Genomic DNA, 16,262 nt, shown 5'->3' on the forward strand with positions numbered 1-16,262 from the left:
AACTACTCCTATAATTATTTTGAGATTAACATATATTTTGTGGTCAGTCTAATCTAAAGGCCTGTGCAATGTTAACTTTTGAAGATCTTGAGTTTTTGTTAAAGGGTGTTTCCATGGCGGCATGACAAAATTTGATGTCTTGCCACAGCAAGAGAAGTTGTTGTAACTCAAGCATAAAATGTTCAATCTTCCCCAAACTTCACATGTTTGATAAGAGTCCTGGCCTGAACACCTCTGAAGGCCAATATTCCATTATAATTAGGGATGGCTGACGCGAAACTAACGTTTCGACACAGTGTCGAGATCCCGAAGCGTAGATGTTTCGAAACACTGCTCCGAACTGTGATTCAAAACACCCATGTCACGTGACTATGGCTAAACGAAGCTTCTGCGCGTTTCACAAGTGTCTCGACCGACAGGTGGCACGCTTGCCGAGTCTGCGTTTGATTGACAGGGGCGGGAACAAACCATACAATCGCACATCTGTCTCAACTGCCACAAAGTTTAAAAGAGGAGTTAATGCACCTTCACCTCGTGGGTTTTTGTGAGAGGAGAAAGATTTTGAGATAGCGTTTACGATTTATTGACATTTATAGTGCGATTTAGTTAGTTATATTTAGGTTACATTTAATTTAAATATATTTACTGATAAACTAAAGACAGTGACAGATAGTTAGGATAGATATAGTGACACATTTATATAGGCTAAGTTAGATATTGACAGATAGCACAGTAGTTAGAGATATAGAATTTAGATAGATTCATATATATATATAGATAGATAGATTCATAGATATATAAATTTATATATAGATTCATATATTAATATATATATAGAGAGAGAGAGAGATTCATATATATATATATATATATATATATATATATATATATATATATATATATATATACTTTCATAAATATATAGATTCATAGATAGATAGATATATATAGACATTAATAGAATAGATAGAAATGGAGGCTCCACAGAAGAGATGCCGTAAATCTGTGGTGTGGGAGCATTTCCATTTGGAAACCCCAAATAAAGTGAGATGTATGTATTGTGATAGGCAGCTAGCCTACTTCAACAATACATCATCCATGATGCGCCATTTGAGGAGCACTCATCCTGCCATTTTGCAGTGTGCAGAGGATGGTAACATTCCCCCTGTACCTAGGCCTGCTACTGACACTGCTGGGCCATCTAAACAAGGTATACATTGTTTGATATAATATGTACTTCATGTAACACTGTTTAGAAAGTCCATAGTTTTAAATAGACTTAGGCTTGTGTCCACCAGCCTTACAACGTAACGTCAATCTTTTCCAAAACTCCCAATCATGTTGAAAACAGCTTCACTCTGAATATGTAAATGTAACATCTCACAAACTTAGTCACTGTATTACATAGATATTTTTATAGGCTTGAAGACAACATTTTGGTTTTCCTAATTGTTGTAATTTTATATTGTATTTGATCTGTCTTTGCACACTGAGCATAAACTTTTCCAAACTTGAAAAAGCTTTTATTTTTTTTGAAATTTAGTTTTGTGAAAGTACTTTTAATCTTTTATCTTTATTTTCTTTTAAAAGGCAGACAGAGGGAATTGGATGAGGCTCTTGTAGACATGGTGGTAAAGGATTTGCAGCCCTTCACTATCGTGGAGGATGAGGATTTCATGGCTTTTGTGAACAAACTTGATCCAAGCTATGTCCTCCCATCCCGGAAGGCACTTAAAACGATGGTAACCGAAAGGTACAACATTTCTAAGGAGAAGACAATGGAGGACCTAAAAAAGGCAGATTTTGTTAGCCTTACAGCTGACATGTGGTCCTCCATTAATATGGACGGATACCTTGGTGTTACTTGCCACTACATAACACCAGAGGCAAAGCTGGCAACTGTTGTACTGGGTGTAAGGAGGTTTTACCAAACACACACAGCCCAGCATCTCATGGAGGCTAAAGCTTTGCTAATGGCCGAGTGGGGAATAACCACCAAAGTTCAGTGTATGGTGACTGATGATGCATCCAACATGATCTTAAGTGCCCAGCTACTGAACCTTCGACATGTCCCATGTTTTGCCCACAATTTAAATTTAATTGTAAAAAAGGCCCTAGATCAAACCCCACTCATCAATGAAATACGACAGAAAGCCAGAAAGATAGTGGGGTTATTTAGATCCAGCTGCAAAGCAAAGGACAAGCTTGTGGAGATGCAGGGCTTGATGGGCAGACCAGCTCTGAAACTGATGCAGGAGGTGGACACAAGATGGAACAGCACTTACGACATGTTGCAGCGCTTGTATGAGCAACGAGAGCCAGTGGGTGCAGCGCTATCAAATTTAAACAGTGATACTGCTCCGCTGACAAGTTTTGAGTATAACATTATACAAGAATCATTGTCACTACTGCAGCCTTTCAAACTCGCAACGACAGAGTTGTCAGAGGAACAGAGAGTGTCTGCTTCAAAGCTCATACCACTTTACAGGATGTTGCAGCACAAGCTATCGCAGAAAAAAGGCCAATCAGCACAGGAATCAACTGCACAATTAGGTAGGCCACAATGACCATACTACTGTATGTAATGTATTGGCCACAACTGTCATATTATTTTTTATCAATATAACCAATATGGTTTGCTTGTGTTTTGAACACGCACACACCTGCAAGAAGGTCTGCACTCAAGATGTGGTGGGTACGAGTCATTCAGAGCCTTGGCTCTGGCTACACTGCTGGACCCAAGGTTCAAAAATGTGGGTTTTGGAAATCCTGCCAAAGCCCAGGAGGCTGAAAAGCAGATCACACTGGAGTGTGCTTCGCTGATGCGTTCAAACACAGCAACTCCTGGTAAGCAGTTTCACTCTTCATCTGACATTATGGAGTTATGTCATCTGAATAATTATGTGACTTATACTTCATATATGCTGTCAGTTTAGACTTAGTAACTAATTGTTGTTTTTACTTTCATTCAGAGCCACAGTCAACATCAGGCCCATCATCATCATCATCAACAACAACATCAACAACAGAAACCCAGGACAGTTTATGGGAACTTTTTGATAGTCGTATCCATGAAACCCAGGCGATACACAGTGCCACAGTAGAAGTTAAAAAGTACCTAAAAGATGCATTTTTGCCAAGAACCCATGATCCACTAAGTTACTGGAAAGAGAGAGCTGTGATTTTTCCTCATTTGTATGTCCTTGCTAAAACATATCTATGCATGCCAGCAACAAGTGTCCCTTGTGAGAGGATTTTTTCTAAGGCTGGAGAAACTATCAGTAAAAAAAGAAGTAGGCTAAGCCCTTCCACAGCAGAGCAATTAATATTTTTGAATAAAAATCTTTAAAAAAAAAAAAATTAGACCATTGTGGATTTATTTGTTTTATTCATTTTTCATGACCAAAATAACCTAGTTATTATTATGATATAGGATTATATAGGATATTATTATAGGATTTTAAAATATCACCACATTAACGAAAACAAAATATTTGTATTTATTTTTAAATGGCTTGTTGTCAAAGTTGTTTCAGATAACATGGGCAATTGGCCACTAGGTGTCACCGTGGAGACGGGTGTCGGTAAAGTTTCGAAGCCTCGAAACAAATACGGCACTTTGCTTCAACTGTTTCAGTGTTTCATGAAGCCTCGCTCTGCCCACCACTAATTATAATGATAGCGCCACCTGCTGGCAACGGTAAGATTGGCATATATATGGGATATACTTTGATATATTCCACTTATATTTAGGACATTAAATGCATATTTCTCAACGTTCACCTTTTTACTAAAGCCACACGATGGCGGTGAGCCCGGGTGCGAGGGCCCGTTCATCGCTGCTTGCAGCTTTAATTATTATTATTATTAGGGCCCGAGCACCGATGGTGTGAGGACCCTCTTGGAATTGCTCCGTTTATTATTATTATTATTATTATTATTATACTTCTCCAAAATGAATCGCCTTTTTGAGGGCCTAAACATACTCAAAAAGTCACGAAACTTTGCACACACCTCAGAACTGGCGAAAATTTACATCTGATATAGGTTTCAGAAGTGGGTGTGGCAAAATGGCTCGACAGCGCCACCTATACACGTTCAACGGTGTGCGCCTCGAGCTATGTTTCACGTACATGTATGAAAGTCAGTACACATGTGTAACTCTCCATTACCTACAAAAAAGTCTCTTAGAGCAAAATTCTAAACCCAACAGGAAGTCGGTTATTTTTAATATTATGAGCATATTTTGTGTAATTTTGGTCATTTCCATGTGTTGTATTTTAACGAACTCCTCCTAGAGAGTTCTTCAAATCATCACCAAATTTGGTATGCCTAATCTAAAGGCCTTTGCGATGTTAAATTGCGAAGATCTTGAGTTTTTGTTGAAGGGCGTGTCCGTGGCGGCCTGGCGAATTTCGATGATTCGCCATGAAAAATGAAGTTGCTATAACTCAGACATACAATGACCAATCTGCCCCAAACTTCACATGTTTGATGAGACTCCGAAGCTGAACAGATTGACATGCCCTTATTCAGTTATAGTCATAGCGCCACCTATTGGCAACAGGAAGTGACATATTTTACGCTGCGAAGAACTACTCCTAGAAATTTTATGACATCAATGTCTTTTTTGTGGTCAGTCTAATCTAAAGGCCTGTGCGATGTTCAGTTGTGAAGATCTTGAGTTTTCGTTAAAAGGCTTGTTCATGGCGCCGTGACGAAGTTCGATGTCTCGCCATGAGAATAAAAGATGTTATAACTCAGGCATAAAATGTCCAATCTTCCCCAAACTTCACATGTGTGATAAGAGTCCTGGCCTGAACAGATCTGCAGGCCAATATTCCACCGGGTGTGGCAGAATGGCTCTATAGCGCCACCTATACACTTTCAACGGAGTGCGCCTCGAGCTATGTTTCACGTACATGTACAAAAATTGGTACACACATGTAACACTCCAATACCTACAAATAAGTCTCTTGGTACGAAATCCGGATCCCAACAGGAAGTCGGTTATTTTGCATTTTCCCTTCAAAATTGGTGTTGTTTTTGCCATTTTCAGGGGTTGTACTTTAACGAACTCCTCCTAGAGATTTATTCAGATCAACACCAAACTTGGTCAGTGTAATCTAAAGCCCTTTGCGATAATAAATTGCGAAGGACTTGAGGTTTCGTTAAAGGGCGGGTCCATGGCGGCCTGAAAAATTTCGATGTTTCGCCATGAAAAAGGAAGTTGCTGTAACTCAGACATACAATGTCCAATCTGCCCCAAACTTCACATGTTGGATAAGACTCTTGACCTGAACAGATCTACATGCCAATATTCAGTTATAGTGATAGCGCCACCTATTGGCAACAGGAAGTGGCATATTTTACGCTGCGACGAACTACTCCTAGAAATTTGATGACATCAATGTCTTTTTTTGTGGTCAGTCTAATCTAAAGACCTGTGTGATGTTTAGTTGTGAAGATCTTGAGTTTTTGTTAAAAGGCGTGTCCATGGCGCCGTGACGAAGTTCGATGTCTCGTCATGGGAATAAAAGATGTTATAACTCAGGCATAAAGTGTCCGATCTTGCCCAAACTTCACATGTGTGATAAGGGTCCTGGCCTGAACAGATCTGAAGGCCAATATTCCATTGGGTGTGGCAAAATGGCTCGATAGCGCCACCTATAAACTTTCAACAGAGTGCATATGCACATTCAATGGAGTGCGCCTCAAGCTATTTTTCACGTACATGTACAAAAATCGGTACACACATGTAACACACCAATACCTACAAAAAAGTCTCTTGGTACGAAATCTGAATCCCATCAGGAAGTCGGTTTTTAGAATTTTCTCTGCAAAATTGGCGTTGTTTTTGCCATTTTCAGGGGTTGTACTTTAACAAACTACTCCTAGAGATATATTCAGATCAACACCAAACTGGGTCAGTTAAATCTAAAGGTGTTTGCGATGTTAAATTGCGAAGATTTTGAGGTTTCGTTAAAGGGCGTGTCCATGGCGGCCTGACAAAATTCGATGTTTCGCCATGAAAAAGGAAGTTGCTGTTACTCAGACTTACAATGTCCAATCTGCCCCAAACTTCACATGTTAGATAAGACTTCTGCCCTTAACAGATCTACATGCCCATATTCAGTTATAGTCATAGCGCCACCTGCTGGCAACAGGAAGTGACATGTTGTATGCTGTGACAAACTACTCCTAGAATTTTTTTGAGATTAATGTATTTTTTGTAGTCAGTCTAATCTAAAGGCCTGTGCAATGTTAACTTGTGGAGATCTTGAGTTTTTGTTAAAGGGCATGTCCATGGCATCATGACAAATTTTGATGTCTCGCCACAGCAAGAGAAGTTGTTGTAACTCAGGCATAATTTGTTCGATCTTCCCCAAACTTCACATGTTCGATAAGAGTCCTGCCCTGAACACATCTGAAGGCCAATAGTCCATTATAATGAGAGCACCACCTGCTGGCAACACAAAGATTGGCACAAATAGGGAGTAAACTTTGATATATTCCACTTATATTTATGAGTTTAAATGCATGTTTCTCACCGTTCACCTATTTACTAAAGCCACTCGCTGCCGGTGAGCCCGTGTGCGAGGGCCCGTTCATCGCTGCTTGCAGCTTTAATTATTATTATTATTCTTCTTCTCCAAAATGAATCGCATTTTTGAGGGCCTAAACATGCTCGAAAAGTCATGAAACTTTGCACACACCTCAGAACTGGCGAAAATTTACGTCTGATATGGGTTTCAGAAGTGGGTGTGGCAAAATGGCTCAACAGCGCCACCTATACACGTTCAACGGTGTGCGCCTCGAGCTACGTTTCATGTACATGTATGAAAATCGGTATACTCATGTAACTCTCCAATACCTACAAAAAAGTCTCTTGGAGCAAAATCCGAAACCCAACAGGAAGTCGGTTATTACTAATATTATGAGCAAATTTTGTGCCATTTTTGTCATTTCCATGCGTTGTATTTTAACGAACTCCTCCTAGAGATTCATTCAGATCAACACCAAATTTGGTATGCCTAATCTGAAGGCCTTTGCGATGTTAAATTGCGAAGCTTTTGAGTTTTCGTTAATGGGCGTGTCCGTGGCGGCCTGGCGAATTTCGATGATTCGCCATGAAACAGGAAGTTGCTATAACTCAGACATACAATGACCAATCTGCCCCAAACTTCACATGTTTGATGAGACTCCTGACCTGAACAGATTGGCATGCCCATATTCAGTTATAGTCATAGCGCCACCTATTGGCAACAGGAAGTGACATATTTTACACTGCGATGAACTACTCCTAGAAATTTTATGACATCAATGTATTTTTTGTGGTCAGTCTAATCTAAAGGCCTGTGCGATGTTAAGTTGTGAAGATCTTGAGTTTTCGTTAAAAGGCGTGTCCATGGCGCCGTCACGAAGTTCGATGTCTCGCCATGGGAATAAAATATGTTATAACTCAGGCATAAAATGTCCGATCTTCCCCAAACTGCACATGTGTGATAAGAGTCCTGGCCTGAACACATCTGAAGGCCAAAATTCCATCAGGTGTGGCAAAATGGCTCGATAGCGCCACCTATACACTTTCAACAGAGTGCGCCTCGAGCTATGTTTCACGTACATGTACACAAATCGGTATACATATGTAACACACCAATACCTACAAAAAAGTCTCTTGGTACGAAATCCGAATCCCAACAGGAAGTTGGTTATTTAGAATTTTCTCTGCAAAATTGGCGTTGTTTTTGCCATTTTCAGGGGTTGTACTTTAACGAACTCCTCCTAGAGATTTAGTCAGATCAACACCAAACCTGGTCAGTGTAATCTTAAGCCCTTTGCGATGTTAAATTGCGAAGATCTTTAGATTTCGTTAAAGGGCGTGTCCATGGCGGCCTGACAAATTTCGATGTTTCGCCATGAAAAAGGAAGTTGCTGTAACTCAGACATACAATGTCCAATCTGCCCCAAACTTCACATGTTAGATAAAACTTCTGCCCTTAACAGATCTACATGCCCACATTCAGTTATAGTCATAGCGCCACCTATTGGCAACAGGAAGTGACATGTTTTACGCTGCGACAAACTACTCCTATAATTTTTTTGAGATTAACATATATTTTGTGGTCAGTCTAATCTAAAGGCATGTGCAATGTTAACTTTTGGAGATCTTGAGTTTTTGTTAAAGGGCGTTTCCATGGCGCCATGACAAAATTTGATATCTTGCCACAGCAAGAGAAGTTATTGTAACTCAAGCATAAAATGTTCAATCTTCCGCAAACTTCACATGTTTGATAAGACTCCTGGCCTGAACACATCTGAAGGCCAATATTCCATTATAATGATAGCGCCACCTGCTGGCAACAGTAAGATTGGCACATATATGGGATATACTTTGATATATTCCACTTATATTCAGGACATTAAATGCATATTTCTCAACGTTCACCTTTTTACTAAAGCCACACGATGGCGGTGAGCCCGGGTGCGAGGGCCCGTTCATCGCTGCTTGCAGCTTTAATTATTATTATTATTATTATTATTATTCTTCTTCTCCAAAATGAATCGCATTTTTGAGGGCCTAAACATGCTCGAAAAGTCATGAAACTTTGCACACACCTCAGAACTGGCGAAAATTTACGTCTGATATGGGTTTCAGAAGTGGGTGTGGTAAAATGGCTCAACAGCGCCACCTATACACGTTCAACGGTGTGCGCCTCGAGCTACGTTTCATGTACATGTATGAAAATCGGTGTACACATGTAACTCTCCAATACCTACAAAAAAGTCTCTTGGAGCAAAATCCGAAACCCAACAGGAAGTCGGTTATTACTAATATTATGAGCAAATTTTGTGTCATTTTTGTCATTTCCATGCGTTGTATTTTAACGAACTCCTCCTAGAGATTCATTCAGATCAACACCAAATTTGGTATGCCTAATCTGAAGGCCTTTGCGATGTTAAATTGCGAAGCTTTTGAGTTTTCGTTAATGGGCGTGTCCGTGGCGGCCTGGCGAATTTCGATGATTCGCCATGAAACAGGAAGTTGCTATAACTCAGACATACAATGACCAATCTGCCCCAAACTTCACATGTTTGATAAGACTCCTGACCTGAACAGATTGACATGCCCATATTCAGTTATAGTCATAGCGCCACCTATTGGCAACAGGAAGTGACATATTTTACACTGCGATGAACTACTCCTAGAAATTTTATGACATCAATGTATTTTTTGTGGTCAGTCTAATCTAAAGGCCTGTGCGATGTTAAGTTGTGAAGATCTTGAGTTTTCGTTAAAAGGCGTGTCCATGGCGCCGTCACGAAGTTCGATGTCTCGCCATGGGAATAAAAGATGTTATAACTCAGGCATAAAATGTCCGATCTTCCCCAAACTGCACATGTGTGATAAGAGTCCTGGCCTGAACACATCTGAAGGCCAAAATTCCATCAGGTGTGGCAAAATGGCTCGATAGCGCCACCTATACACTTTCAACAGAGTGCGCCTCGAGCTATGTTTCACGTACATGTACAAAAATCGGTATACACATGTAACACAGCAATACCTACAAAAAAGTCTCTTGGTATGAAATCCGAATCCCAACAGGAAGTCGGTTATTTAGAATTTTCTCTGCAAAATTGGCGTTTTTTTGGCCATTTTCAGGGGTTGTACTTTAACGAACTCCTCCTAGAGATTTATTCAGATCAACACCAAACCTTGTCAGTGTAATCTTAAGCCCTTTGCGATGTTAAATTGCGAAGATCTTTAGATTTCGTTAAAGGGTGTGTCCATGGCGGCCTGACAAATTTCGATGTTTCGCCATGAAAAAGGAAGTTGCTGTAACTCAGACATACAATGTCCAATCTGCCCCAAACTTCACATGTTAGATAAAACTTCTGCCCTTAACAGATCTCCATGCCCACATTCAGTTATAGTCATAGCGCCACCTATTGGCAACAGGAAGTGACATGTTTTACGCTGCGACAAACTACTCATATAATTTTTTTGAGATTAACATATATTTTGTGGTCAGTCTAATCTAAAGGCCTGTGCAATGTTAACTTTTGGAGATGTTGAGTTTTTGTTAAAGGGCGTTTCCATGGCGCCATGACAAAATTTGATGTCTTGTCCACAGCAAGAGAAGTTGTTGTAACTCAAGCATAAAATGTTCAATCTTCCCCAAACTTCACATGTTTGATAAGAGTCCTGGCCTGAACACATCTGAAGGCCAATATTCCATTATAATGATAGCGCCACCTGCTGGCAACGGTAAGATTGGCACATATATGGGATATACTTTGATATATTCCACTTATATTTAGGACATTAAATGCATATTTCTCAACGTTCACCTTTTTACTAAAGCCACACGATGGCGGTGAGCCCGGGTGCGAGGGCCCGTTCATCGCTGCTTGCAGCTTTAATTAGGGCCCGAGCACCGATGGTGTGAGGACCCTCTTGTATCTGCTTTGTTTATTATTATTATTATTATTATTATTAGGGCCCGAGCACCGAGGTGCGAGGACCCTCTTGTATCTGCTTTGTTTTTTATTATTATTATTCTTCTTCTTCTTCTTCTTCTTCTTCTCCCGAATGAATCGCATTTTTGAGGGCTTTAACATGCTCAAAAAGTCATGAAACTTTGCACACTCGTCAAACCTGGTGAAAATTTTCATCTGATATAGGATTCAGAAGAGGGTGTGGCAAAATGGCTCGACAGCGCCACCTATACCAAGAAAATCAACAGCCTTCCAGCTATGTTTCACGTACATGCACGAAAATTGGCACACATATGTAACACACCAATACCTACAAAAAAGACTCTTGGAGCGAAATTCTAAACCCAACAGGAAGTCGGTTATTTTTAATATTATGAGCATATTTTGTGTAATTTTGGTCATTTCCATGTGTTGTATTTTAACGAACTCCTCCTAGAGAGTTCTTCAAATCAACACCAAATTTGGTATGCCTAATCTAAAGGCCTTTGCGATGTTAAATTGCGAAGATCCTGACTTTTCGTTGAAGGGCGTGTCCGTGGCGGCCTGGCGAATTTCGATGATTCGCCATGAAAAATGAAGTTGCTATAACTCACACATACAATGACCAATCTGCCCCAAACTTCACATGTTTGATGAGACTCCGAACCTGAACAGATTGACATGCCCATATTAAGTTATAGTCATAGCGCCACCTATTGGCAACAGGAAGTGACATATTTTACGCTGCGACGAACTACTCCTAGAAATTTTATGACATCAATGTCTTTTTTGTGGTCAGTCTAATCTAAAGGCCTGTGCGATGTTCAGTTGTGAAGATCTTGAGTTTTCGTTAAAAGGCTTGTTCATGGCGCCGCGACGAAGTTCGATGTCTCGCCATGCGAATAAAAGATGTTATAACTCAGGCATAAGATGTCCGATCTACCCCAAACTTCACATGTGTGATAAGAGTCCTGGCCTGAACAGATCTTCAGGCCAATATTCCACCGGGTGTGGCAGAATGGCTCTATAGCGCCACCTATACACTTTCAACGGAGTGCGCCTCGAGCTATGTTTCACGTACATGTACAAAAATTGGTACACACATGTAACACTCCAATACCTACAAAAAAGTCTCTTGGTACGAAATCCGGATCCCAACAGGAAGTCGGTTATTTTGAATTTTCCCTTCAAAATTGCTGTTGTTTTTGCCATTTTCAGGGGTTGTACTTTAACGAACTCCTCCTAGAGATTTATTCAGATCAACACCAAACTTGGTCAGTGTAATCTAAAGCCCTTTGCGATAATAAATTGCGAAGGACTTGAGGTTTCGTTAAAGGGCGGGTCCATGGCGGCCTGACAAATTTCGATGTTTCGCCATGAAAAAGGAAGTTGCTGTAACTCAGACATACAATGTCCAATCTGCCCCAAACTTCACATGTTGGATAAGACTCTTGACCTGAACAGATCTACATGCCAATATTCAGTTATAGTCATAGCGCCACCTATTGGCAACAGGAAGTTACATATTTTACACTGCGACAAACTACTCCTAGAAATTTTATGACATCAATGTCTTTTTTGTGGTCAGTCTAATCTAAAGACCTGTGTGATGTTTGGTTGTGAAGATCTTGAGTTTTTGTTAAAAGGTGTGTCCATGGCGCCGTGATGAAGTTCAATGTCTCGCCATGGGAATAAAAGATGTTATAACTCAGGCATAAAATGTCCGATCTTGCCCAAACTTCACTTGTGTGATAAGGGTCCTGGCCTGGACAGATCTGAAGGCCAATATTCCATCGAGTGTGGCAAAATGGCTCAATAGCGCCACCTATACACTTTCAACGGAGTGCGTATACACTTTAAACGGAGTGCGCCTTGAGCTATGTTTCACGTACATGTACAAAAATCGGTACACATATGTAACACACCAATATCTACGAAAAAGTCTCTTGGTACGAAGTCCGAATCCCAACAGGAAGTCAGTTATTTGGAATATTCTCTGCAAAATTAGTGTTGTTTTGGCCATTTTCAGGGGTTGTACTTTAACGAACTCCTCCTAGATATTTATTCAGATCAACACCAAACTTGGTCAGTGTAATTTAAAGCCTTTTGCGATCTTAAATTGCGAAGATCTTGAGGTTTCGTTAAAGGGCGTGTCCATGGCGGCCTGACAAATTTCATTGTTTCGCCATGAAATAGGATGTTGTTGTAACTCAGGCATAAAATGTCCAATCCTCCCCAAACCTCACATGTTCGATAAAAGTCCCGCCCTGAACACATCTGAAGGCCAATATTCCATTATAATGATAGCGCCACCTGCTGGCAACAGGAAGATTGGCACATATATGGAATAAACATTGATATATTCTACTTATATTTATGAGTTTAAACGCATATTTCTCACCGTTCACCTATTAACTAAAGCCACTCGCTGCCGGTGAGCCCGGGTGCGAGGGCCCGTTCATCGCTGCTTGCAGCTTTAATTATTATTATTATTCTTCTTCTTCTTCTTCTCCCGAATGAATCGCATTTTTGAGGGCTTTAACATGCTCAAAAAGTCATGAAACTTTGCACACGCGTCAAACCTGGTGAAAATTTTCGTGTGATATAGGATTCAGAAGAGGGTGTGGCAAAATGGCTCGACAGCGCCACCTATACCAAGAAAATCAACAGCCTTCAAGCTATGTTTCACGTACATGCACGAAAATTGGCACACATATGTAACACACCAATACCTACAAAAAAGACTCTTGGAGCGAAATTCTAAACCCAACAGGAAGTCGGTTATTTTTAATATTATGAGCATTTTTTGTGTAATTTTGGTCATTTCCATGTGTTGTATTTTAACGAACTCCTCCTAGAGATTTCTTCAAATCAACACCAAATTTGGTATGCCTAATCTAAAGGCCTTAGCGATGTTAAATTGCGAAGATCTTGAGTTTTCGTTGAAGGGCGTGTCCGTGGCGGCCTGGCGAATTTCGATGATTCGCCATGAAAAATGAAGTTGCTATAACTCACACATACAATGTCCAATCTGCCCCAAACATCACATGTTTGATGAGACTCCGAACCTGAACAGATTGACATGCCCATATTCAGTTATAGTCATAGCGCCACCTATTGGCAACAGGAAGTGACATATTTTACGCTGCGACGAACTACTCCTACAAATTTTATGACATCAATGTCTTTTTTGTGGTCAGTCTAATCTAAAGGCCTGTGCCATGTTCAGTTGTGAAGATCTTGAGTTTTCGTTAAAAGGCTTGTTCATGGCGCCGCAACGAAGTTCGATGTCTCGCCATGGGAATAAAAGATGTTATAACTCAGGCATAAAATGTCCGATCTTCCCCAAACTTCACATGTGTGATAAGAGTCCTGGCCTGAACAGATCTGCAGGCCAATATTCCACCGGGTGTGGCAGAATGGCTCGATAGCGCCACCTATACACTTTAAACGGAGTGCGCCTCGAGCTATGTTTCACGTACATGTACAAAAATTGGTACACACATGTAACACTCCAATACCTACAAAAAAGTCTCTTGGTACGAAATCCGGATCCCAACAGGAAGTCGGTTATTTAGAATTTTCCCTTCAAAATTGGCGTTGTTTTTGCCATTTTCAGGGGTTGTACTTTAACGAACTCCTCCTAGAGATTTATTCAGATCAACACCAAACTTCTTCAATGTAATCTAAAGGCCTTTGTGATGTTAAATTGCGAAGATCTTGAGGTTTCGTTAAAGGGCGTGTCCATGGCGGCCTGACAAATTTCGATGTTTCGCCATGAAAAAGGAAGTTGCTGTAACTCAGACATACAATGTCCAATCTGCCCCAAACTTCAAATGTTGGATAAGACTCTTGACCTGAACAGATCTACATGCCAATATTCAGTTATAGTCATAGCGCCACCTATTGGCAACAGGAAGTTACATATTTTACACTGCGACAAACTACTCCTAGAAATTTTATGACATCAATGTCTTTTTTGTGGTCAATCTAATCTAAAGACCTGTGTGATGTTTAGTTGTGAAGATCTTGAGTTTTTGTTAAAAGGTGTGTCCATGGCGCCGTGATGAAGTTCGATGTCTCGCCATGGGAATAAAAGATGTTATAACTCAGGCATAAAATGTCCGATCTTGCCCAAACTTCACTTGTGTGATAAGGGTCCTGGCCTGAACAGATCTGAAGGCCAATATTCCATCGAGTGTGGCAAAATGGCTCGATATCGCCACCTATACACTTTCAACGGAGTGCGTATACACTTTAAACGGAGTGCGCCTCAAGCTATGTTTCACGTACATGTACGAAAATCGGTACACACATGTAACACACCAATATCTACAAAAAAGTATATTGGTACGAAATCCGAATCCCAACAGGAAGTCAGTTATTTCGAATTTTCTCTGCAAAATTAGTGTTGTTTTGGCCATTTTCAGGGGTTGTACTTCAACGAACTCCTCCTAGATATTTATTCAGATCAACACCAAACTTGGTCAGTGTAATCTAAAGCCTTTTGCGATCTTAAATTGCGAAGATCTTGAGGTTTCGTTAAAGGGCGTGTCCATGGCGGCCTGACAAATTTCGATGTTTCGCCATGAAATAGGATGTTGTTGTAACTCAGGCATAAAATGTCCAATCCTCCACAAACCTCACATGTTCGATAAAAGTCCTGCCCTGAACACATCTGAAGGCCAATATTCCATTATAATGATAGCGCCACCTGCTGGCAACAGGAAGATTGGCACATATATGGAATAAACATTGATATATTCTACTTGTATTTATGAGTTTAAACGCATATTTCTCACCGTTCACCTATTAACTAAAGCCACTCGCTGCCGGTGAGCCCGGGTGCGAGGGCCCGTTCATCGCTGCTTGCAGCTTTAATTAGGGCCCGAGCACCGATGGTGTGAGGACCCTCTTGTATCTGCTTTGTTTATTATTATTAGGGCCCGAGCACCGAGGTGCGAGGACCCTCTTGTATCTGCTTTGTTTTTTATTATTATTATTAGGGCCCGAGCACCGATGGTGTGAGGACCCTATTGGAATTGCTCCGTTTATTATTATTATTATTCCGCTTCTCCAAAATGAATCGCATTTTTGAGGGCCTAAACATGCTCAAAAAGTCACCAAATTTTGCACACGCCTTCGAACTGGCGAAAATTTACGTCTGATATGGGTTTCAGAAGTGGGCGTGGTAAAATGGCTCGACAGCGCCACCTATGCACGTTCAGCGGTGTGCGCCTCGAGCTACATTTCACGTACATGTATGAAAATCGGTACACACATGTAACACATCAATACCTACAAAAAAGACTCTTGGAGCAAAATTCTAAACCCAACAGGAAGTCGGTTATTTTTAATATTATGAGCAAATTTTGTGTCATTTTTGCCATTTCCATGCGTTGTATTTTAACGAACTCCTCCTAGAGATTTCTTCAAATCAACACCAAATTTGGTATGCCTAATCTAAAGGTTTTTGCGATGTTAAATTGCGAAGATTTTGAGTTTTCATTGAAGGGCGTGTCCGTGGCGGCCTGGCGAATTTCGATGACTCGCCATGAAAAATGAAGTTGCTATAACTCAGACATACAATGTCCAATCTGCCCCAAACTTCACATGGTTGATAAGACTCTGGAACAGAATAGATTGACATGCCCATATGCAGTTATAGTCATAGCGCCACCTATTGGCAACAGGAAGTGTCATATTTTATGCTGCGAAGAACTACTCCTAGAAATTTTATGACATCAATGTCTTTATTATGGTCAGTCTAATCTAAAGGCCTG

The 16,262-nt window shown here is 40.5% G+C and overlaps 2 protein-coding genes and 1 long non-coding RNA gene across 4 annotated transcripts in view; 2 read left to right on the forward strand and 1 right to left on the reverse strand.

Moving 5' to 3' along the window:
* Positions 1-16,262, forward strand: part of LOC127972224 (immunoglobulin superfamily member 11-like) — a 151,276-nt gene that overhangs the window by 45,144 nt on the left and 89,870 nt on the right. The gene's annotated exons all lie outside the window — the stretch shown is intronic.
* On the forward strand, positions 894-3,023 carry LOC127972225 (zinc finger BED domain-containing protein 4-like). Its single transcript, XM_052575569.1, has 3 exons — positions 894-1,210; positions 1,591-2,847; positions 2,973-3,023. The coding sequence occupies exons 1-2, from the start codon at positions 973-975 to the stop codon at positions 2,565-2,567; spliced, it is 1,215 nt and encodes a 404-aa protein (XP_052431529.1). The 5' UTR covers positions 894-972; the 3' UTR covers positions 2,568-2,847; positions 2,973-3,023.
* Positions 5,956-14,328, reverse strand: LOC127972226 (uncharacterized). Its single transcript, XR_008157047.1, has 3 exons — positions 13,062-14,328; positions 9,949-10,660; positions 5,956-8,045 (listed from the first exon to the last, which is right to left on the reverse strand). It is a non-coding gene; the product is annotated as an uncharacterized LOC127972226 (long non-coding RNA).

Source organism: Carassius gibelio, chromosome B15, assembly GCF_023724105.1.
Source record: "Carassius gibelio isolate Cgi1373 ecotype wild population from Czech Republic chromosome B15, carGib1.2-hapl.c, whole genome shotgun sequence".
Classification (NCBI taxonomy): Eukaryota; Metazoa; Chordata; class Actinopteri; order Cypriniformes; family Cyprinidae; genus Carassius; species Carassius gibelio.